The sequence below is a fragment of the Oncorhynchus kisutch genome, linkage group LG1 (assembly GCF_002021735.2).
Source record: "Oncorhynchus kisutch isolate 150728-3 linkage group LG1, Okis_V2, whole genome shotgun sequence".
Lineage (NCBI taxonomy): Eukaryota > Metazoa > Chordata > Actinopteri > Salmoniformes > Salmonidae > Oncorhynchus > Oncorhynchus kisutch.
This window is the reverse complement of record NC_034174.2, coordinates 15,608,985-15,631,432: the sequence shown is the minus strand read 5'-3', so window position 1 is coordinate 15,631,432 and position 22,448 is coordinate 15,608,985. Positions and strand designations below refer to the sequence as shown.

Here is a 22,448-nt window from a genome sequence, read left to right as displayed (position 1 = left end):
CAGCCAATACTAGCTTACAGAGAAGTTGAGAGTGAAAACATCAGATCTGTGGGTCAGTCTGTCCACCCCATCTGTTGTGGACAGATGCCTGCCCCTACAGAGAGGTGGGGAGGGAGGTGATGCCCAGGGAAAATTACTCACAGCCCAGTAATCCTCGCAAAACATTACGAAACGTGTTCATTATGAAATGTCCAAGTTAAAAATCATAGAATGGTATATATGCAACAATTTATATTGGAGTAATATGCTACTGAACATCATGCAAAGGTTAGAATATTCTATTGTTTTGTAGCTCCTACACAAAAATGTTATGTACTCTGAAATTGTATCAACATGAGCACTCTTTCTACCATGTATTGTGTGTATACTGTATCTACGACAGTAGTGTTATTTCCAGTGGGCGTCATCAGAGAATTTGTCCTTAATGGCCATGTACTCTTAAAAATCAGCATCCGGCACAGCCAGAAGAGGACTGGCCACCCCTCACAACCTGGTCTCCTCTCTAGGTTTCTTCTTAGGTTCCTGACTTTCTAGGGAGGTTTTCCTAGCCACTGTGCTTCTACATCTGCATTGCTTGCTGTTTGGGGTTTTAGGCTGGGTTTCTGTATAAGCACTTTGGAACATCTGCTGATGTAAAAAGGGCTTTATAAATACATTGATTTGATTTGAGGACAGTGACTTAGGGTCCAGATACAGACAGGACCAATGTCCCAACGGTCCCATAGGAGACATGCAGCAAGAGGGGGAAGGTTTGCACACAGCACAGGGTTACCCTCTGACCCCCTCTAAGGGTAAACAACGTTCTGAGTCACTGCAGCCACTGGATACATACATCATTAGATCAACATTACCCTGAGAGTGTTATGTGTATGTGTGTTTATGTTTATATACTGGAGGCCAAAGGCAAACTCTCCCACTCCAACAGAATATCACAGGGGACAACAAGCATTCCCTTTAGTTTGGTTTCTTAGACTCCTCATTGGCTGTTGAGGAAGTGGGGGGCAGCGATGATTTAAGGGGATTTTCCAAGGAGACCCCTCTACTCTGGGGATGTCTCAGTATCAGGAGTGGCAGGGTACTGGGTTTGCAGGCTCAGAGGTCACAATATGAGACAAACCCTCACAATTGCAGTAAGAAAACATTTGCAGATAATGTGGTAGTGTGGGCACTTACCAGACAGATCCTGCCTATCCTGGACTGGGCCATGGGACTCTGGCCCATCTCTGAAGCCTTCTCCCGGAAGAAGAAGTACAGCTTGTCATCATTCTTCTCAGCACTGTCTGGGATGAGGTGTGCCTTGATGAATATGGGATCTGAAAATAGAGAGAAAGAGCGAGAAAGAAAGAGAGAGCAAGAGTGAGAGAGAGAGAGAGAGAGAGAGAGAAAGAAAGAAAGAAAGAGAGAAAGAAAGAAAGAGAGAGAGAGTTGAAGACGAGACAGATGCTAGTGAGAGTCAGTTGAGGCCTCAAGCTGAGCACACGTCACTACATTCCAAATCAGTTTTATTAATCTCACTGAATGAGCACAATATGGCATCAACCTCTCTTCCCCATGATAGCTCACTGATTAGGGCACTGCTGGACAAATCAAACTGATCCTGTCCTCCCTGCTGCAACAGACACAACCCATATGGGGGCAGACCATGTGGGGGGTGGGATGAGGGAGTACATAGAATAGGTTAGAGATGAGATCATTAGTCACAGGGATGCAGCTGGAACTGCTGGGTACAGTGAAAATCTTATGCTGAGGGCTCCAACAGCACAGGTCAAAATAAAATTAAAATAAGAACAGAGAAGGAGAAAAAAATATAGATAATAATAATAATAATCTATACACATTTACAATTGTAGCAATGATAAATTACCATTGGGTGGTGGGGGCAGGTTAAGAATCTGTTGGGGGATGCCCATAAGGGGAGCAGCAGGGGAGGAAGTGAGAAGTGAATGAAAAAACAGTAATAAAAATAATAATATATAATTGTAATAGTGATAAATGTCCATTGGGGGGGTGGGGCAGGGTAGGAAGTCTGGGGGCAGGAGGGAGACAGGGGGAGCAGGTTGGCTATTCAGCAGCCTGATTTTTTAAATGTTTTATTTCACCTTTATTTAACCAGGTAGGCTAGTTGAGAACAAGTTCTCATTTGCAACTGCAACCTGGCCAAGATAAAGCATAGCAGTGTGAACAGACAACAACACAGAGTTACACATGGAGTAAACAATTAACAAGTCAATAACACAGTAGAAAAAAAAATGATGGTCTGGGGGTAGAAGCTATTGGCCAGTCTTCAAGTTATTGCCCTGATGCTCCTGTACGGTCCCCGTCTGAGAAGCGGGGAGAACAGGGCATTGCTCGGGTGGCTGAGGTCCCTGATTATCTTCTTGTCCTTCCTGCGACACCTGGTGTTGTAGGTGTCTTGTAGGGCAGGCAGTGTACCCAATGGTGCGTTAGGCAGTGTACCACCCTCTGTAGCACCTTGCAGTCTGCGGCGGTGCAGTTGCAATACCAGGCTGTGATGCAGCCCGACAGTATGCTCTCAATGGTGCTCCTGTAGAACACTGTGAGGGCCCTCAAGGACAGGAAGAATTTCTTCAGTATCCTGAGTTTTAAGAGTCGCTGTTGTGCCTTCTTCACAACATTCTCAGTGTGGTTTGACCATTCCAGCTTCTCAGAGATGTGCACGTTGAGGAACTTGAAGTTTCTGACCGTCTCCCCATTGATGAGGATGGGGGCGTACCCAGCCTGGTTCCGCCTGAAGACCACAATCAGCTCCTGGCACCATGCCGTCAGAGTGCCTACGTCCTCCCTGTAGGTCGCCTGGTCATTGTTAGTAATCAGGCCAACTACTGTCATCAGAAAACTTGATGCAGTCGTGGGTTTATAGGGAGTACAGGAGGCGACTGAGGACACACACTTGTGGGGCCCCTGTGTAGATAATCAGTTTCGAGGAGGTAACGTTGCTTACCTTCACTACCTGGTGGCGGCCTATCAGGAAGTCCAGGGCCAAATTGCATAGGGAGGAATTCAGTCCCAGGGCCGTGAGCTTTGTGGTGAGCTTAAAGGGCACTATGGTATTGAAGTCTGAGCTGAAGTCTATGAATAGCATCTTCAAATATGCATTCCTTTTGTCCAGGTGGGTGATGAGAGTGTGCATTGCAATTGCGATTGTGTTGTCTGTGGATCAATCAGGGCGGTAGGTGAATTGTTGAGTGCCAAGTGTGTCGGGGAGGGAGGAGGTAATGTGGCCTTTGACTAGCCTCTCAAAGCACTTCATGATAACGGAGGTGAGTGCTACGGGACGGTAGACTTATATGGGGGGTTGACCATGTGGGTTGTGGGGTGGGGTGGGGTACATAGACTCATATGGGAGGTAGACCATGTTGGGGGTGGGATATATGAACCCATATGGGGAAAGCAGGATGGATCAGGACGTCATAGTGTGGCCTTGGGACTGATGAACAGGACTCAGGTGGAGATGGGGAGTACCTCCTGCCGTGGACTCAGCCCTACTAATCAATGGTGACACTTTCCTCTCAAAAACACTGACCTCCAAAACACACTGACTTCCCAAACACACTGACTTCCCAAACACACTGACTTCCCAAACACACTGACTTCCCAAACACACTGACTTCCCAAACACACTGACTTCCCAAACACACTGACTTCCCAAACACACTGACTTCCAAAACACACTGACTTCCAAAACACACTGACTTCCAAAACACACTGACTTCCCAAACACACTGACTTCCCAAACACACTGACTTCCAAAACACACTGACTTCCCAAACACACTGATCTCCCAAACACACTGACTTCCAAAACACACTGACTTCCAAAACACACTGACTTCCAAAACACACTGACTTCCCAAACACACTGACTTCCCAAACACACGGACTTCCCAAACACACTGACTTCCAAAACACACTGACTTCCAAAACACACTGACCTCCAAAACACACCCACCCAGCAGCACTTACGTGTACACAGGGCGTCTAGTAGCAGATCAATGCGCAGGGGTACAAGGTATTTGAGGTAGGGCAGCCAATATGCTCTTGCAAACTCTAATATAATGAATTGTTATGCCATACATCTCAGACATGAAATGCTACCAGACATGTATGGCATGACAACGAACCATAGAAGACTTGGCTACAGAACAAACGTGACAAAACATTTCCTACTGTATTGATGTGATAGGCATTGTTGACTTTTTAATGGCTGAAACAGCTAGAGGCTTAGACCATATAAACAGTATGACATACAGAGGTGCTATGGGACAGAACAGGAATGTAGAGACTGAGGAATCAATTGATACCTGATGGAAATATAAAGACAAATGCCATAGAGAGATGATGTCTGTCAGGATGAGACGTGAGACGTTACCATTTAACCATTTGGAGTTGTATTGATCCGTCCTCATGGCAGTCTGTTTCCCTAGAGTACGGAAGATGGACGCATCTGTCCCCATGAAGTCAATGTAGACCCCAGCGTAGAGCTCCCCATCTGTCAATCAGAGAAAAAGAGATGAATGGAATGCTATAGAAAGTCAAAAGCCTATCGGTTGACAGGAGGTAAACCATAGGTGATTCGTGACTACCGTCACGAATATGGCCCTGTTTTCTGTAGGACAATAACACATGGTACCCCTCCCCTCCACATAACCAACCAGCTGGTGGCCAGGGTCAGGCAGGACAGTGAGGAGGGAGATCCCAGGGCAGACACTGGGGACCAGGGCAGGATGTGGGGATGTAGTCATTGGCCCTGGTCTGGTCATGGTAAGCAGTGTGGGGTGGAGGCCTGGGAAATGCCCGCCACCAGTTGCTTGTGGCTGAGTGTGTGAGTGAGCAGGTGCTGCCCCAGTATGGGACCTGTTTAGAGTGTTGACAGATCTCCCGAAAGACAAGACAGTATTTTCCTTCTATAATCCCATCAGATCGAACCCCTTCACACTGGGGTGGGTTGGCAAGGTGACTGAACATGGCAAAAAAACTGGGGTCAAGAGAGGTACATAGAAAGCCCCCGTATAAGAGGATAATTCCTTGTTTTGCATCTGTGTTATTGTGGTATGACTGGCTGTGTTGTAGGTCAGTTATGTAGCAGCTGAGTCGCTACAGTAAGTGGATGCTAGTTAGTTCCGCCCCGGTCAGCTCTAGGTGTGGGATGACATGGGAAGTCACAGAGCGGGGTCATGGGAAGTGTCACACACCCTGGGTGGCTGGGAGGTCAGTGGAGCCATGCCAGAGAGGAAGAGGTCAACAGCTAAGTCTGACCAACTGTCTGCAAGCTGGTGTCAACACCAGGCCACCTATTGATATGAGAACTTACATACCGACACATGCTACTCCCTTTATCCACAAATTACAGTAAATATACTGTGCAGTACATAGATGAATACTTCTCAATACAGCAATTCACTTTTCCGTATACTTTTATGATTATGAGAATAGTATAACAATGGAATTTTTTACATCATCACAGGGTAACTACAATTGAAGAGAAAACCGACTTGAATGAGCAAGATCTAGTGTGACTTGATTCCACAGGGGTTGGACTGACTATAAAGACTCTTTGTGAGGAATATAGCTTGACTTTTGTTTCAATGACAGAGACACTCAATTCTTCCAATATTGGAACAAGTGACCTGAGAGAGAAGAGGTGAACAGGCACTTACTGATCAAAGCTGAGACGCTGTTGAGTTTAGGGTCGTAAGGACATTTGCCTTTCCCCGAATCCACTTTGCCTGGCTCTAAACGGAAGATATATTCCTGTAATAGATAGCAAATCAAATGTTATTTGTCACATGCTTGGTAAAACAACAGGTGTAGACTAATAGTGACTTGCTTACTTACGGGCCCTTCCCAACAATGCAGAGAGAATAATATACAAATAATTGAAAAGATAATAACACATGGAATAAATAGACAATAAGTAATGATATCTTTATACTATATACACAGGTTACCAGTACCGAGTTGATGATAACTTGGCTATATGCACGGGGTACCAGTACCGAGTCAATGTACAAGGATACGAGGTAATTGAGATAGATAAGTACATATAGGTAGGGATAAAGTGAGGACAGAAACAATTAAATATGTAAACATCAATTATTCTGTTGTTTCCATTGAGAACACAGTTGATTCAGGCCTTATTTATGTATTACAAGTTATTTGGTTTTTACATAATGTAACCCTTTGCAGGGAAATACAGACACAAGGAGGATATATAGGGAATGCAGGTTGTTTATTGGGATGAGTCTTGTCCTGTAGGCAGAGCTGAGTGATTTTTACTAGATGGGTGGGTTGCAAAGTCAGCATTTGCCCTAGAACAAGCATTTGCTTTTTTTTTCATAATTAAGGTTAGGTTTAGGCATAATGTTAGCAGTGTGGTTAAGGTTATGGTTAGGTTTAAAATCAGATTGTATGACTTTGTGGCTATGCCAGCTAGTGACTACCCTGCAGAGCTGCCTCCAGTACATGAGTCATCCCAATAAAGGTTGGCACACAAATATGTGTCCTTGTTTCGAAGCACAGGTCTGTCAAATGCTGTGTTAGTGTGCTGAACCAGACGTCTATGTAAAACACACTCACACACCTGTATTAGCTTTAAGCAAGGGAGTATGAAGTGTATAAGGTCAGTTATTGGCAAAATGGAGTGCTTGAGCAAAAATGAGGAGAGCGATCCAAAACGAATCCACCATGCTCCTAATGTTAGAGATGTGGAGAGTGGCTCTGAAGTCCATGAGCCAGGATGGCATTAGCTTTGTGTCAAGTAGCTTACTGTACCCTTGAGGATTGGTAATAATAATGCTTATTTTCTTTTAGAATATGTGATTAGACCCCATTTCTTCCACATCATAATCAGCGGCGTCCATTTTGGATGTCAACAGGCTGTACATGATGACAGGGCCTGTCAGACACCAGATGGGCACCTGACCCAGGTCTCAGACCCCAGCCCCTTTCTACAGTAGCCTCCCCAGGTCCCAGACCCCAGCCCCTTGCTACAGAAGCCTCCCCAGGTCGCAGAACCCAGCCCCTCGCTACAGTAGCCTCCCCAGGTCCCAGACCCCAGCCCCTTGCTACAGTAGCCTCCCCAGGTCCCAGACCCCAGCCCCTTGCTACAGTAGCCTCCCCAGGTCCCAGACCCCAGCCCCTTGCTACAGTAGCCTCCCCAGGTCCTAGCCCCTTGCTACAGTAGCCTCCCCAGGTCCCAGGCCCCAGCCCCTTGCTACAGTAGCCTCCCCAGGTCCCAGACCCCAGCCCCTTACTACAGTAGCCTCCCTAGGTCCCAGACCCCAGCCCCTTGCTACAGAAGCCTCCCCAGGTCCCAGAACCCAGCCCATTGCTTCAGTAGCCTCCACCAGGTCCCAGAACCCAGCCCCTTGCTACAGTAGCCTCCCCAGGTCCCAGACCCCAGCCCCCTGCTACAGTAGCCTCCCCAGGTCCCAGACCCCAGCCCCTTGCTACAGAAGCCTCCCCAGGTCCCCGAACCCAGCCCCTCGCTTCAGTAGCCTCCCTCAGCCCAGGTCACAGCCCCTTGCTACAGTAGCCTCCCCAGGTCCCAGAACCCAGCCCATTGCTTCAGTAGCCTCCCTCGGCCCAGGTGACAGCTCCTTGCTACAGCAGCCTCCCCAGGTCCCAGACCCCAGGTCCCCGCTACAGTAGCCTCCCCAGAACCCAAACTGCAGTCCCTTGATACAGTAACCTCCCCTCAACCAGGTCCCAGAGCCCAGCCGTTGTTAAAGTAGTCTCCTCTTGGCCCAGGTCTTAGACCCCAGCCCCTTACTACAGTAGCCTCCCCTCAGCCCAGACCACAGCCCCTCGCTACAGTAGACTCCCCTCTGCCCAGGTCCTAGACTCCAGCCCCTTGCTACAGTAGCCACCCCTCGGCCGAAGGCCCACCTTTGACTCCACAGGCCCTGCCGTAGTGCTGAAGTCTGCCGCCCGGCTGGTCCTCCCTCCGGACTGGGGTGCCTGCAGGTAGAGGGCCTAAAAAAGAGGACACGTGCCACGCGATTACCACGAGGGTCCCATCGACTGCACCCGAAGGGACAACCCAAAACCAACTGAAACTCAGTGGAAAAATCAACCGAAGAGTTGACCAGAAGGAGAACAGAAAAAGCTCAAAGAAAGACCCATGACCGAAACACAACCATGACCACAAAAGAAGAAATGAGAGTGGACTCTATGACATTTAAAAAAAATACATGTAAAAAATGTGGCAGACACCAGAGCAATTAGGGTTACGTGCCTTACTCAAGGGCACAGACAGATTTTTCACCTACTGACCCAACTCTCTTAACAGCTAGATTACCTGCCACCCCATGAGAATCAATGAGAAGAGAACCCAAAAGTAACAAAAAAGAACTATGTCAAGCGAAGCACGCTAGAGAGAGTTCAGTGACGTGAATAAATCAATATGGATGAGTTTCAGAATCTGCAGCTATTTAGGTTGCCAAATACATACAGAAAACATGCCATGCCATGCAAAAGACACAAGGTTCAGCAACATAAAAAAGACAAATGAGACCCATTTGGGTGAAAAGCAGAAAAGGAGCTCAAAGTAAAGTGAACTCAGTGAAGACGTGAGGTAATATTTGGAAAACCTTGGGAGCTGTCTGAGGACTCAACGTGCGTGAGGCCTTTGGAATGATAACTGGGAGAACTTCCAAACAAATGGTTTCTGTTTACACCTCTAATTTTAACCAATGAAAACCTTTACAGTTCAAGCGATGTAGCTAGCAGGGCCTGGGGGAGAGGATGAATGTCAAGGGGATGACTGGCCTGTACATTGAAACCTAAGCCCTGCAATGAAGCGTTGAGACTAAACAGGCAGGATAGTAACAGTAAGTGTGCACTGGGGACAGCAGCTGCTGTATCTCTGATGGCCGCTGGTCTATGAGGGAGAGAGGGAGAAACAGAGGGAGGAATGGATGGAGGGGGTGAGTTACAAGGCTGATGATGGATGAGAGGCTCCATCACTAATGATGGCCTTTCAGAGCCTCCCAGACAGGTCAGAGCACGACATATAAACAGGTGAGGGGGGAGAGGAGACAGCCGCTAGTAGAAGATAGTCCTGGTTGTTTTATACACACAGTCAACATTCTCTTCCCTGCAGTTCTTTAGCTGGCGGTTAGCTACCTATGGTGGCAGTTAGCTGTCTCTCCAGTAGGAGTCACTGTAACAGTGTGACTGCCAGTATAAAGGAGAGTTAACCACCTGTGAAGAGATCATTATCTATTGGGGCATTTCCACTGAGGATTGACCCCAGTGTTTTACATCAAAAGGCTCAAACTTTTCTGTTTCCATCTACTTGGGCCGGCACCCATGTCTCACTGGGCCATGGCTCTGGTGGACCTGCTCTCACTTGGAAGCAGGACCCTGGGTACTTTTTTAGCTTTAATTTACATAACAATGGCTATCTGTGAACTTTAACACCTACTCACAAAGTAACAGTCTTGAATGATGCAGAGGTTGTTGATTCTGCTCGCCACAAGGCTTTAGTGTCACACTCCTGATGGAAACACAATTACACTATAGAGTTTATATTAACATAAAACACTAGCGGCCCACTAAGTCTCAATGGAAAAGCACCAATATGAGCCTTTCTCTGGGTTCACCAGACCATGGATAGAGCAAATCAATGTGAAAAGGGGAGCAGAAAATTGTCCCATGACAAGGACAGACAAGGAGCGGAATGAGATTTTTTGACCCTGAGTTGATTGACAGATCTGACTCTGAAAGAGGGGAGTACAGGAGTGTGACCATGGTTGGCTACATCTTGTCTCTGGTTACCTGGGACCTGCGCCCGCGGTCCACGTAGGTGCAGATGGGGTTGTATGCCCCTGTTCCACACACGTACAGGTGGGTTCGGTTCCACGGCTCGATCAGACGGATGAAGTTCCCGCATTCCCCCTGACGGAGACAAGAAAGAAAACGCTGTCAGTAGGATACAAGGATAATCATTACATTTTCAGAAAGATAAACACATTCTGCTCTGGACTCCTTTCAGCCTTCTGAGGAAAACAAAAGGTCCAATTGATGAGTAATAACCTTCAGCTAACCACCTCAAACTACCTCCGTTACATTTATGTATTCCACTTGTGCCCATCGAAAACATTGCTTTCACTTAGTTGACAATTTAATTATCACAAGCCTAAAAAATATTATTACACACGTCAGGAATACGTATTTGACTACAAGGCAAGTTGGATGAATACAGTTTCCCTGAAAAACAACGAAAGATAGGCAGACTGCTTTAATCTGAAGGTACACACATACGCACGTTGAACAGGATAAGGCAGTGGCCCATGATGTCTCCTTCCAGCTGTCTGGAAACCCTGTCCCCCTGCCTTAACACCAGCCAGTCCCCCTGTCTTAACACCAGCCAGTCCCCCTGTCTTAACACCAGCCAGTCCCCCTGTCTTAACACCAGCCAGTCCCCTGCCTTAACACCAGCCAGTCCCCCTGTCTTAACACCAGCCAGTCCCCCTGCCTTAACACCAGCCAGTCCCCCAGCCTTAACACCAGCCAGTCCCCCTGTCTTAACACCAGCCAGTCCCCCTGCCTTAACACCAGCCAGTCCCCCTGTCTTAACACCAGCCAGTCCCCCTGTCTTAACACCAGCCAGTCCCCCTGCCTTAACCCAAGCCAGTCCCCCAGCCTTAATGCCAGCCAGTCCCCCTGGCTTAACACCAGCCAGTCCCCCAGCCTTAACACCAGCCAGTCCCCCTGTCTTAACACCAGCCAGTCCCCCTGTCTTAACCCAAGCCAGTACCCCTGCCTTAACACCAGCCAGTCCCCCTGTCTTAACACCAGCCAGTCCCCCTGGCTTATCCCAAGCCAGTACCCCTGCCTTAACCCAAGCCAGTACCCCTGCCTTAACACCAGCCAGCCCCCCTGCCTATCCTTGCCTTAACACCAGCCAGACCTCCATGCTGGCCACAGTGGTACAGGACCAGGTATCCATGCTGACCACAGTGATACAGGACCAGGTCTCCAGGACCAGGCCTCCATGGTGGGGCGGCAGGGTAGCCTAGTGGTTAGAGCGTTGGACTAGTAACCGGAAGGTTGCAAGTTCAAACCCCCGAGCTGACTAGGTACAAATCTGTCGTTCTGCCCCTGAACAGGCAGTTAACCCACAGTTCCTAGGCCGTCATTGAAAATAAGAATTTGTTCTTAACTGACTTGCCTAGTTAAATAAAGGTAAAATAAAAAAACACCAGCCAGTCCCCCAGCCTTAATGCCAGCCAGTCCCTCAGCCTCAACCCCACTCAGCCCCCCTGTAATAACCCTAGCCACTGCCCCTGCCTTAATGCCAGTCAGTGCACATGGCTTAACCCTACCCATTCCCCCAGCCTTAACCCCAGCCAGTGCCCCTGCCTTAACGCTAGCCAGTCCCCATACCTTAACTCCAGCCAGTCCCAATGCCTCAACCACACCCAGCCCTCCTGTCTTAACCCCAGCCAGTATCCTTGCCTTAACACCAGCCAGGCCTCCATGCTGGCCACAGTGGTACAGGACCAGGCCTCCATGCTGACCACAGTGGTACAGGACCAGGTATCCATGCTGACCACAGTGATACAGGGCCAGGCCTCCATGCTGACCACAGTAATACAGGGCCAGGCCTCCATGCTGACCACAGTAATACAGGGCCAGGCCTCCATGCTGACCACAGTGATACAGGACCAGGCCTCCATGCTGTCCACTGTAATACAGGGCCATGCCTCCATGCTGTCCACAGTAATACAGGGCCAGGCATCCATGCTGACCACAGTAATACAGGGCCAGGCCTCCATGCTGACCACAGTGATACAGGACCAGGCCTCCATGCTGACCACAGTGATACAGGACCAGGCCTCCATGCTGTCCACTGTAATACAGGGCCATGCCTCCATGCTGTCCACAGTAATACAGGGCCAGGCCTCCATGCTGACCACAGTAATACAGGGCCAGGCCTCCATGCTGTCCACAGTAATACAGGGCCAGGCATCCATGCTGACCACAGTAATACAGGGCCAGGCCTCCATGCTGACCACAGTGATACAGGACCAGGCCTCCATGCTGACCACAGTGATACAGGACCAGGTCTCCAGGACCAGGCCTCCATGCTGGCCACGGTGATACAGGGCCAGGCCTACAGGACCAGGCCTCCATGCTGGCCACGTTGCTACAGGGCCAGGTCTCCAGGACCAGGCCTCCATGCTGGCCACAGTGATACAGGATCAGGCCTCCATGCTGATCACAGTGATACAGGACCAGGCCTCCATGCTGATCACAGTGATACAGGACCAGGCCTCCATGCTGATCACAGTGAGACAGAGCCAGGCCTCCATGCTGACCACCGTGATACAGGGCCAGGCCTCCATGCTGACCACCGTGATACAGGGCCATGCCTCCATGCTGATCACAGTGATACAGAGCCAGGCCTCCATGCTGATCACAGTGATACAGGGCCTGGCCTCCAGGACCAGGCTTCCATGCTGACCACAGTGATACAGGACCAGGTCTCCAGGACCAGGCCTCCATGGTGGGGCGGCAGGGTAGCCTAGTGGTTAGAGCGTTGGACTAGTAACCGGAAGGTTGCAAGTTCAAACCCCCGAGCTGACTAGGTACAAATCTGTCGTTCTGCCCCTGAACAGGCAGTTAACCCACAGTTCCTAGGCCGTCATTGAAAATAAGAATTTGTTCTTAACTGACTTGCCTAGTTAAATAAAGGTAAAATAAAAAAACACCAGCCAGTCCCCCAGCCTTAATGCCAGCCAGTCCCTCAGCCTCAACCCCACTCAGCCCCTCTGTAATAACCCTAGCCACTGCCCCTGCCTTAATGCCAGTCAGTGCACATGGCTTAACCCTACCCATTCCCCCAGCCTTAACCCCAGCCAGTGCCCCTGCCTTAACGCTAGCCAGTCCCCATACCTTAACTCCAGCCAGTCCCAATGCCTCAACCACACCCAGCCCTCCTGTCTTAACCCCAGCCAGTGCCCCTTCCTTAACGCTAGCCAGTCCCCATACCGTAACTCCAGCCAGTCCCAATGCCTCAACCACACCCAGCCCTCCTGTCTTAACCCCAGCCAGTATCCTTGCCTTAACACCAGCCAGGCCTCCATGCTGGCCACAGTGATACAGGACCAGGCCTCCATGCTGACCACAGTGGTACAGGACCAGGTATCCATGCTGACCACAGTGATACAGGACCAGGTATCCAGGACCAGGCCTCCATGCTGATCACAGTGATACAGGGCCAGGCCTCCATGCTGACCACAGTAATACAGGGCCAGGCCTCCATGCTGACCACAGTGATACAGGACCAGGCCTCCATGCTGTCCACAGTAATACAGGGCCATGCCTCCATGCTGTCCACAGTAATACAGGGCCAGGCCTCCATGCTGACCACAGTAATACAGGGCCAGGCCTCCATGCTGTCCACAGTAATACAGGGCCAGGCATCCATGCTGACCACAGTAATACAGGGCCAGGCCTCCATGCTGACCACAGTGATACAGGACCAGGCCTCCATGCTGACCACAGTGATACAGGACCAGGTCTCCAGGACCAGGCCTCCATGCTGGCCACGGTGATACAGGGCCAGGCCTACAGGACCAGGCCTCCATGCTGGCCACGTTGCTACAGGGCCAGGTCTCCAGGACCAGGCCTCCATGCTGGCCACAGTGATACAGGATCAGGCCTCCATGCTGATCACAGTGATACAGGACCAGGCCTCCATGCTGACCACAGTGATACAGGACCAGGCCTCCATTCTGACCACAATGATACAGGACCAGGCCTCCATGCTGAACACAGTGATACAGGGCCAGGCCTCCAGGACCAGGCCTCCATGCTGACCACAGTGATACAGGATCAGGCCTCCATGCTGACCACAGTGATACAGGGCCAGTGTGTGTGTGTGTAGGTATAGGTATTCATTGCAAAGTTGTGCTCCCCCACAGGGAGTGCAGTGTGCATGATTGCCTTTGACCTCTTGCCTGAAATGACATCCCCTTTGAATTGCTTTTGAAATGTCATAATCCGTCATTACATAAAGAGGGGGTTTGCCAAGATGTCTACATTTTCTCTCTTATTATTACTGTGTTGGAATTCCAACCTGCACGCACGCACGCACGCACGCACGCACGCACGCACGCACGCACGCACGCACGCACGCACGCACGCACGCACGCACGCACGCACGCACGCACGCACGCACACACACACACACACACACACACACACACAGGGGCCCGAGGTGGTGAGCTGTGTGGGTCAGCGAGCGCATCTAAATGAACATTCCAGTTGGATAAACAGAAGCCTGCTCTCTGAAAACTAGCAGGGGAGCACGGTTATTATCCATACTCCATCCTGCATGCCACTGCCCAAATACACCCTTAGGGCTGTGTGTGGGGGTGTTGACATGTGTGAACAAATCAAAAGAGAAATCAGAGGAGGATCAGACCTTGATATGAATTTAAATGGTGCTCTCAGGTCCACGGGGGGCTGTGGTGTGTGTGTGTGAGTGTATGTGCAGGATTTAACCCTCTGAAACAGATGTGGTAAAACAGGAGCTCTAGCCTCCAGCTACAGTCCTCCTCACTATAACAGATCATGATTCAAAGGGGTAAGGGAAGGGAATGATGGAATATGGCTGCATAATGTAAACTGTTGCGGATTATTCCATGTTTAATGGCCAACTCACTATCAAAGTGTCAAAGTGCCTCTCCAAAATAGCCGCCAAGTCACCTGGCAAGTCACCTGACAGCTATTGAAAGGAGTGATTACTGGGGTAGCGGGAAATGTGAAAGTGGACGAACTGAGGGAGAAAATTCCCTGTGTTTGTGATGCTCGTCATTTGGTGCGACGCAGACAGGATGGCGTGAGTGGTGAAACAGAAGATTCATTGTCTGTTCTTTTGAGTATTGATGTTGAGTCTTTGCCAGACAAAGTGATGTTAGGATATTTCCGTTATCCCGTACCAGCTTTTGTGCCTAATCCATTACATTGTTAAAGGTGTCACGCTTATGCGCAAGTGGCAGCAGTGTGTATGAGGGAGGATCCTAGGTGTGAGAAGTGTGCAGAAGGGCATGAGACAAAGGAAAGTGTAGCATTAGGGAAAGAAGCGGTACGTTGTAATTGTAGGGGTGCCCATGGGGCTGGGATCAGAAATGTCCAGTGAGAGAGAGGTAGGTTGAGGTTACCAGGGTTAAGAAGTGCAGAGGGTGTCGTGTGCTGAGACAGTGAAGAAAGTAGAGAAAGATGGGTCAAGGGAGAGGATTCGTGTGAGTAGTAGATCTGTGCTACTACAGAGGGATAGGCCAATGAGTGATATACTGTGTATTCAGTAAGATTGGCTTTTTAGCGTTCATAGCAATGGTAATCAATTGTACTGCATGGATGGAATGTACATCGCAGAAAATAGAGGTTGCGGTGGCAGCTGCAGAGAAGTATTTGGGTGTACGAGCTTTTGACGTCAGAAGAGTTACAGGGTGTGTTGAGTAGTGGTGTTCCATCCTCCCAGGCCGTTGGCCTGAGGTAGGATCAGATAGGTTTAAATAGAGGAATAGGGTGGTGGGTTTTTAATCAGTGTAGGGTGTAGGGAGGTGGCAGAGAATTGATTTATTATTATAAAAAATGTATCACGCAAAGTATAATGGATTTATACCCCAGTTTAGTTGGTGGCGGTAATGCATAATGTATTGGATGCCAACCGCTGTTAAACCTCATCGAAGACGAACACCACACCGAGCAACAGCCCTCAGATGAAGAACCAGCAGAATGCGTCATTGACCAAAAGTGAGTTATTATCTGATGCTTTGTCTGACTATGTACTTTGATTTGTTCTGTAGTTTCTGCCTTATAGAATGATGTTCTTGAACTTTACTGTTGATGCTGCACTGCCCTATTGCTTGCCCATGGCGACTTAGCTTCAGCATTTTGCATATTGTTCATTTAAGTTTAAACCGTTTCAGTAGCATTATATGGGAAATGTGTATTGAATGTGTATTGATTGATGAATTGTGCCAGGGTAACTGTAACTTATTGTGGATTTGTTAATAACTGTCACATTTCCATTGTTCCTAGAACCATACATACTACATTCTATAACTTCAATGTCTTCTGATGATTGACCTGCCAAAATAAAACAGTTCAAAGTGATCAAAGTGAAGTCCTGAATCCAAGTCTCTCTGACAGGAGCCCTTTGGTGGCCACTAAAACCAGCCAGACAGTTCTTTCAAAACTAGACCATTTCTTACACCAAGAGCACAACTAACCCACATGTCAAGATGATTGAGAGAGTATGGTACTCACGTTGATATCCTTTCCAGACAAAACACACTCAGTTTTCCTCTGAGGAGCAACTGGCCAGTGAATCTGAGCGAGAGGAGAGAGAGAAGAAGGTTAGTTTTAGTGCTAGACATGCAGTATCCATCAGGTCTAGCTAGGATCAATAATGGAGTGGGGCATCTCTTACTATGAGTGGCTCCTTGTTGATGTCGTGCAGGTCCAGAGACAGGATGTAGTCCTTGCTGCCCACGTACATGCGGTCGTGGTCCTCGTCCATACGCAGGATACGGTAGTCTGTTGAGTTGAGCAGGAAGGAGAAGTGGTGGGCAGTGCCAGTAGATCTCAGCTCTAAAGCGAGGGAGAGGAAGAGAATTAGGTTTAATCACTGTAGTCATGAACAATGTGGCCGTAAAGTGCAGTGTATATTAAGAAACATGTCATTCACATACAGGTTACTGCCAAAATAATGGAAACACTTTAGTAAATGAGGGATACAAAATATATTGAAACCAGGTGCTTCCACACAGGTATCCTTCCTTAGTTCATTAAGCAATTATGCTTAGGGTATGAATAAAATGCTGAGCAGGCAAATCTTGGGGACATTATTTTAGCTACCATGGCAATGCCCCTGCTCCCATAGGATGACAATTCCCCTGCTCCCATAGGATGATAATGCCCCTGCTCCCATAGGATGATAATGCCCCTGCTCCCATAGGATGACAATGCCCCTGCTCCCATAGGATGACAATGCCCCTGCTCCCATAGGATGATAATGCCCCTGCTCCCATAGGATGACAATGCCCCTGCTCCCATAGGATGATAATGCCCCTGCTCCCATAGGATGATAATGCCCCTGCTCCCATAGGATGATAATGCCCCTGCTCCCATAGGATGATAATGCCCCTGCTCCCATAGGATGATAATGCCCCTGCTCCCATAGGATGACAATGCCCCTGCTCCCATAGGATGACAATGCCCCTGCTCCCATAGGATGATAATGCCCCTGCTCCCATTGGATGACAATGCCTCCATCCACAAGGAACAAGTGGTCACTGAGTGGTTTGATGAGCATGAAAACGATGTAAACCATATGCCATGGCCAGCTGTCACCAGATCTCAACCCAATTGAACACCTATGGGAGATTCTGAGACAGCGTTTTCCACCACCCTCAATAAAACACCAAATTATGGAATTTCTGGTGGAAGAACGGAACAATTTCTCATGGAAGAGTTCACTGTGGTGTTCTGGCTCGTGGTGGCCAAATGCCCTATTAAGACTATTTATGTTGGTGTTTCCTTTATTCTGTATATTCAAAAGTGATTAGCCTTTTATTGAGAGTCAGTTCAAGGCAACAAGATCCTAGAACTGGCACAGGAACCTTACAGTAACAGTCCTTTTGGGGGGAAGTCATATTTCCTCCACAAAGTCATGCCAACATTATCCAAGCACACACACAAAAACAAACCTTGTGCCGCTTACAATAACTTCAACCACTCATAAAACTAGGCTCCAAATGTAATCCTCCGACACCCCCGCTACCCACTAACATTTACATTAGCTGTGGTGGAGCGATACCTGCTACTCCAATCTTCTGTTTACATTCAGTTGCTCTGTATGACATACGAACCCTCGCTGGCTGTTATTATGGTTTTTGCTTTTTGAATTGCTATGAGTTATGGTATATAAATGTAATTACACACATCCCAAAAGTGACGCACGAAGAGTATTTCCATAGACATTTTCATTCTGTGTAACAGTAACATTAAGAGGTGCCCGTCAGACTGTGGGTGATGCGAGACTAACACAGGGAATGGACAATATCTGTTCTTGCTGTAACGTGGTAACTAAGGGAACGCACACTCAGACAGGAAATGCAACCTGGGTTTACAAGAAGTGTCTCAACGTGAATATATAATATTTAATATCTAATATCAGCACAATATCAGCATAAGCCATCATAAAACCCCAAAGCCTGTATGGGGTTTGATTTATTAGGATCCCCATTAGCTGACGCCAACGTGGTGACAGTTAGTTTTACTGGGGTCCGACACATAACGGAAAATACATTACAGGCAAAATACTTTACAATTTACATACATTTAAAAACATGAACATGTAGTGTGTGTGTGTCGGGGCGGGACGAGACAGAGGAGGCATAAACATGGGAACAGACTCCTACCCACTTTCTCTGCAAAACGTAGTTTGAAATGGCTGATATTCCAAACAATAAAGCCTAGAATCAACAAGAAATGTGTCAGTACTTTGGCAAAGATCATGGACTTCTGAGTTATGTATTTATTCAAATGTATCACAAGCCATTTGACTGATATAGCATGGTTAACTTTATTGAAACCTAGGAAGTCCCTGAATTTTCCACAGAAATATTGTAGATCTTTAACCTCATTTAACATTTCATTTGAAAAAATTGGGTGCATTGAACTGTCAACACTTTGGCAACTTTCATATATTTGGTTATGATTAAACAAAGACCTGCAAATATGTTTTAAATTTAGCTTGGAAGCCCATTGTTTCTTTAAACAATGTTAATACTCAAAACGCATACACATATGTCTAACCATTGGCCCCAATGACTTTATCTGTGATGGCAAATGCATCATATACTGTATGCATTGAATTCCAAACTCTCCAAAACAAATGGCAATATCCCTAGCAGGACAAGCATTTGCCCAGATGACTGTTTTAGTTTACCATCACTTGACGTTAATGTACTAACAGAAATTGGGGATGGCCGATCTCTAACATCTAGAGGGGAATAAAGGAAACCAAGAATAGCAGAATTCACTGAGTCCAGATCAATCTGTCCTGACACAACAAGATGATTCAAAACACATTTGATTTCCAATGCCCTCCAAAATTACATGCATAATGTCTTGCGGAGTTGTTCTATAATTTCAAAGTCCGTCTTAGCCTTTTCTATTTCATCACACCTTCTGACATGCTTCTCCAATGTCCTTTTAGTATATGCATCCTCATTGAAGAGTGACTGCATGTCTTCAAAAGAACACTCACAGTGTCTGAACTTACTGTAGGTAAAGCCCACACCCTCTTTGAACCCTGCTAGTTCATGTTGTGCCAGGGTGTCTCCACAGAGAGAGACCATGGCACCATATATCATTTTCTCTCCGTTAATAGTTTTCATTTTAACCCCACTGTACAATGTATCCATGTCTTCCTTGATTCTATTCAATTTTACATCTACACCAGATTGACGGAGGTCTGGTGATCTAGCCACGGCAAGTAGCCTGATAGCAGACAGTTTAGACCTGTATTTTGGATTTATGTTTCCTAGGGTGTAGTACACCATTAACAACTTGTTTTTTGATGCAAAGGATCCTAGTGGATTACAGATCTCTATTTCATCCGTGTACAGAACAATCTGCAATGTATTTGGTTTCTCTGAAAATAAGGGATGTGATTTTAGAAGAGCACCATCAACAATGTCATGAAAAAAACATTCCCTGCACATCTGGGGTCTTTTTTCAACCAGAAGAAATCCTTGGGTGGGATAAGAACTGTTCTAGACTTTTGACTAATGGTACATAATGAAATAATTAGTCTTTGATGAAAATGTCTTTGATCCTCCACATTTCATCCTGCATATGGTTCATCCTGCATATGGTTCATCCTGCATATGGTTCATCCTGCATATGGTTCATCCTGCATATGGTTCATCCTGCATATGGTTTGAGCATTTAGAATTTCCTCTGCGTCCAAACAGCTAAACTGCTTCTTAATAACACTGCGCTTTCGAAATGTTGCAATGCCAGCAAAAGGCTCAATGAAATTGTCACATATATCCATTGCATCTTCTTCAAGTTGACCTGATGTGCTTCCTGAATGCTTCTTTAGCACTGCCTCCATCTGCTTCCTGAATGCTTCTTTAGCACTGCCTCCATCTGCTTCCTGAATGCTTCTTTAGCACTGCCTCCATCTGCTTCCTGAATGCTTCTTTAGCACTGCCTCCATCTGCTTCCTGAATGCTTCTTTAGGACTGCCTCCATCTGCTTCCTGAGGTTGTCCAATAGTGGTGATTGATACGGCTGTACCCCAGCAACAATGTCATTCACGCCATTCTGAAAATGAGAGAGAGAGAGAGGTGGTGATGTCATCAATCATGAAGGTTGGAACACACCTTCATGGATACTTATGACATACAGATTTTGTATTTGACATATTCATTAACATAAGGACATAAGGGATCAACAATAGTAAGGTGGACAACCTAGCACCAAGAATGAACTCAACCATCACTGAACCACTACAAAATGCTCTGCATAATGTAACAAACCAAATGCTGTGCTCTGTTCAGGAAAAGCATCTTACCAGTGAGAGACGATGCTTGGCTCTGGCATTTATCACAAAAGCAGTGGCATGTGTAGTCAGATCCTAAAAAAAAGTTGACATTGAATGTAGTATCCTGACATGTGCAGGCTGGACATTACTAGTTCATGACAAGTATAATGTTTGTGACAGGAGAAGTGGTTGTGAAGACTGACTATGAATGCTATTAGTATAGCCAAGTACTTAAAAAAACATGGTCAATTTCAGTAGATTGCCACCAACCGAGTAACTTACTTACTTACTGTGACAGCTCCATGTTGGTCAATTCCCCTTTTCCCTTCGTCTGAGTCAGGTGTATGGAGTTGCTGATCGGTGATGCTGGAGTTAGCTAGAAGCTGATCGGGTTGAATGTTGTCCTGTGTACCACATGTCAAAGAAACAGATTATTATTTCAAAGTGTATTTAGTTTCACCATTAGAGCTATTTAAGTGTTTTGTTCCTGTGGGACATTATTTTCACATTAACCCAGCTTTAGCCATAAGAGTCATTATAGATAAAATGATAGAATAGCCTATGGACAGTATGACTTTGGTCCGTGTGTCGTCCATTCATGAAAACATTTTTTTTTTAAATCCAGCAGTAAACAAAAACAAATCCTAGCTAGCTACTTACTTGGCTTTCCTCCGATGGCTGTTCACCTGGTCGGGTGGCTTCAAGTAGGTGTTGAAGGTGTATCTTCTCTTTACATGATGATAGAAGGAATTGTACACTCTATATTCCTCAGTGCATCCGCCAATACCACAGAGCAACCAGAAATCAGGGCTGCGACTGAAATCTATTGATATGGCTCAATAACAGTTTCAATGAAAAAGTCCGAAAAACACAGCAGATAACGCACTTGAACGTTACTAAAAGGAAACGCAAGTAAAACGTTCCCACTGCTTACTATGAAAAGGGTGAAAAGAACTCAAAATGATGTTCACAAGTATTTTTTTTACGACCAAGTAATTTGATTGGAGTAGAGAATAACAGCACTGGGACTTTGAACTATACATGTATCACTCCGCTTTACAGGTGTTCTAATAACCATTAATTAATTACATTAACGATCGTTATCTATCTTAGACTGTAACAAACGTCGCACCACAAAGATGAACATATTTCCTCAAATAACATTTTAGTTAAATTATGAATGGTCATCAGGAGAGGACGGTAACGTGTAGACCTACACAAAGTAGCAAGCTAGTGTGTAGGAAAATGTTTACGTGGTGCTTGACAACAGTCCAGTTCCAGTCCAGTTGTGGAACTATGTGTCTCAGTCCAGTTGTGGAACTATGTGTCTCAGTCCAGTTGTGGAACTATGTGTCCCAGTCCAGTTGTGGAACTATGTGTCCCAGTCCAGTTGTGGAACTATGTGTCCCAGTCCAGTTGTGGAACTATGTGTCCCAGTCCAGTTGTGGAACTGTGTCCCAGTCCAGTTGTGGAACTATGTGTCCCAGTCCAGTTGTGGAACTATGTGTCCCAGTCCAGTTGTGGAACTATGTGTCCCAGTCCAGTTGTGGAACAATGTGTCCCAGTCCAGTTGTGGAACAATGTGTCCCAGTCCAGTTGTGGAACTATGTGTCCCAGTCCAGTTGTGGAACTATGTGTCCCAGTCCAGTTGTGGAACTATGTGTCCCAGTCCAGTTGTGGAACAATGTGTCCCAGTCCAGTTGTGGAACTATGTGTCCCAGTCCAGTTGTGGAACTATGTGTCCCAGTCCAGTTGTGGAACTATGTGTCCCAGTCCAGTTGTGGAACTATGTGTCCCAGTCCAGTTGTGGAACTATGTGTCCCAGTCCAGTTGTGGAACTATGTGTCCCA

The 22,448-nt window shown here is 47.1% G+C and overlaps 1 protein-coding gene across 5 annotated transcripts in view; it reads right to left on the bottom strand.

Moving 5' to 3' along the window:
• Nucleotides 1-22,448, bottom strand: part of LOC109898769 (semaphorin-3F-like) — a 107,239-nt gene that overhangs the window by 21,386 nt on the left and 63,405 nt on the right. For 3 of the 5 annotated variants that reach the window (XM_031836923.1, XM_020493865.2, XM_031836965.1), the window contains exons 3-9: nt 16,471-16,631; nt 16,308-16,370; nt 9,801-9,920; nt 7,908-7,994; nt 5,678-5,771; nt 4,390-4,509; nt 1,174-1,313 (exon numbers count right to left, since the gene is read on the bottom strand). In XM_031836923.1, the coding sequence (XP_031692783.1) occupies nt 1,174-1,313; nt 4,390-4,509; nt 5,678-5,771; nt 7,908-7,994; nt 9,801-9,920; nt 16,308-16,370; nt 16,471-16,631 (785 nt within the window). The remainder of the gene's footprint in view (nt 1-1,173; nt 1,314-4,389; nt 4,510-5,677; nt 5,772-7,907; nt 7,995-9,800; nt 9,921-16,307; nt 16,371-16,470; nt 16,632-22,448) is intronic. The other 2 variants (XM_031837048.1, XM_031837079.1) reach the window with 1 other exon arrangement.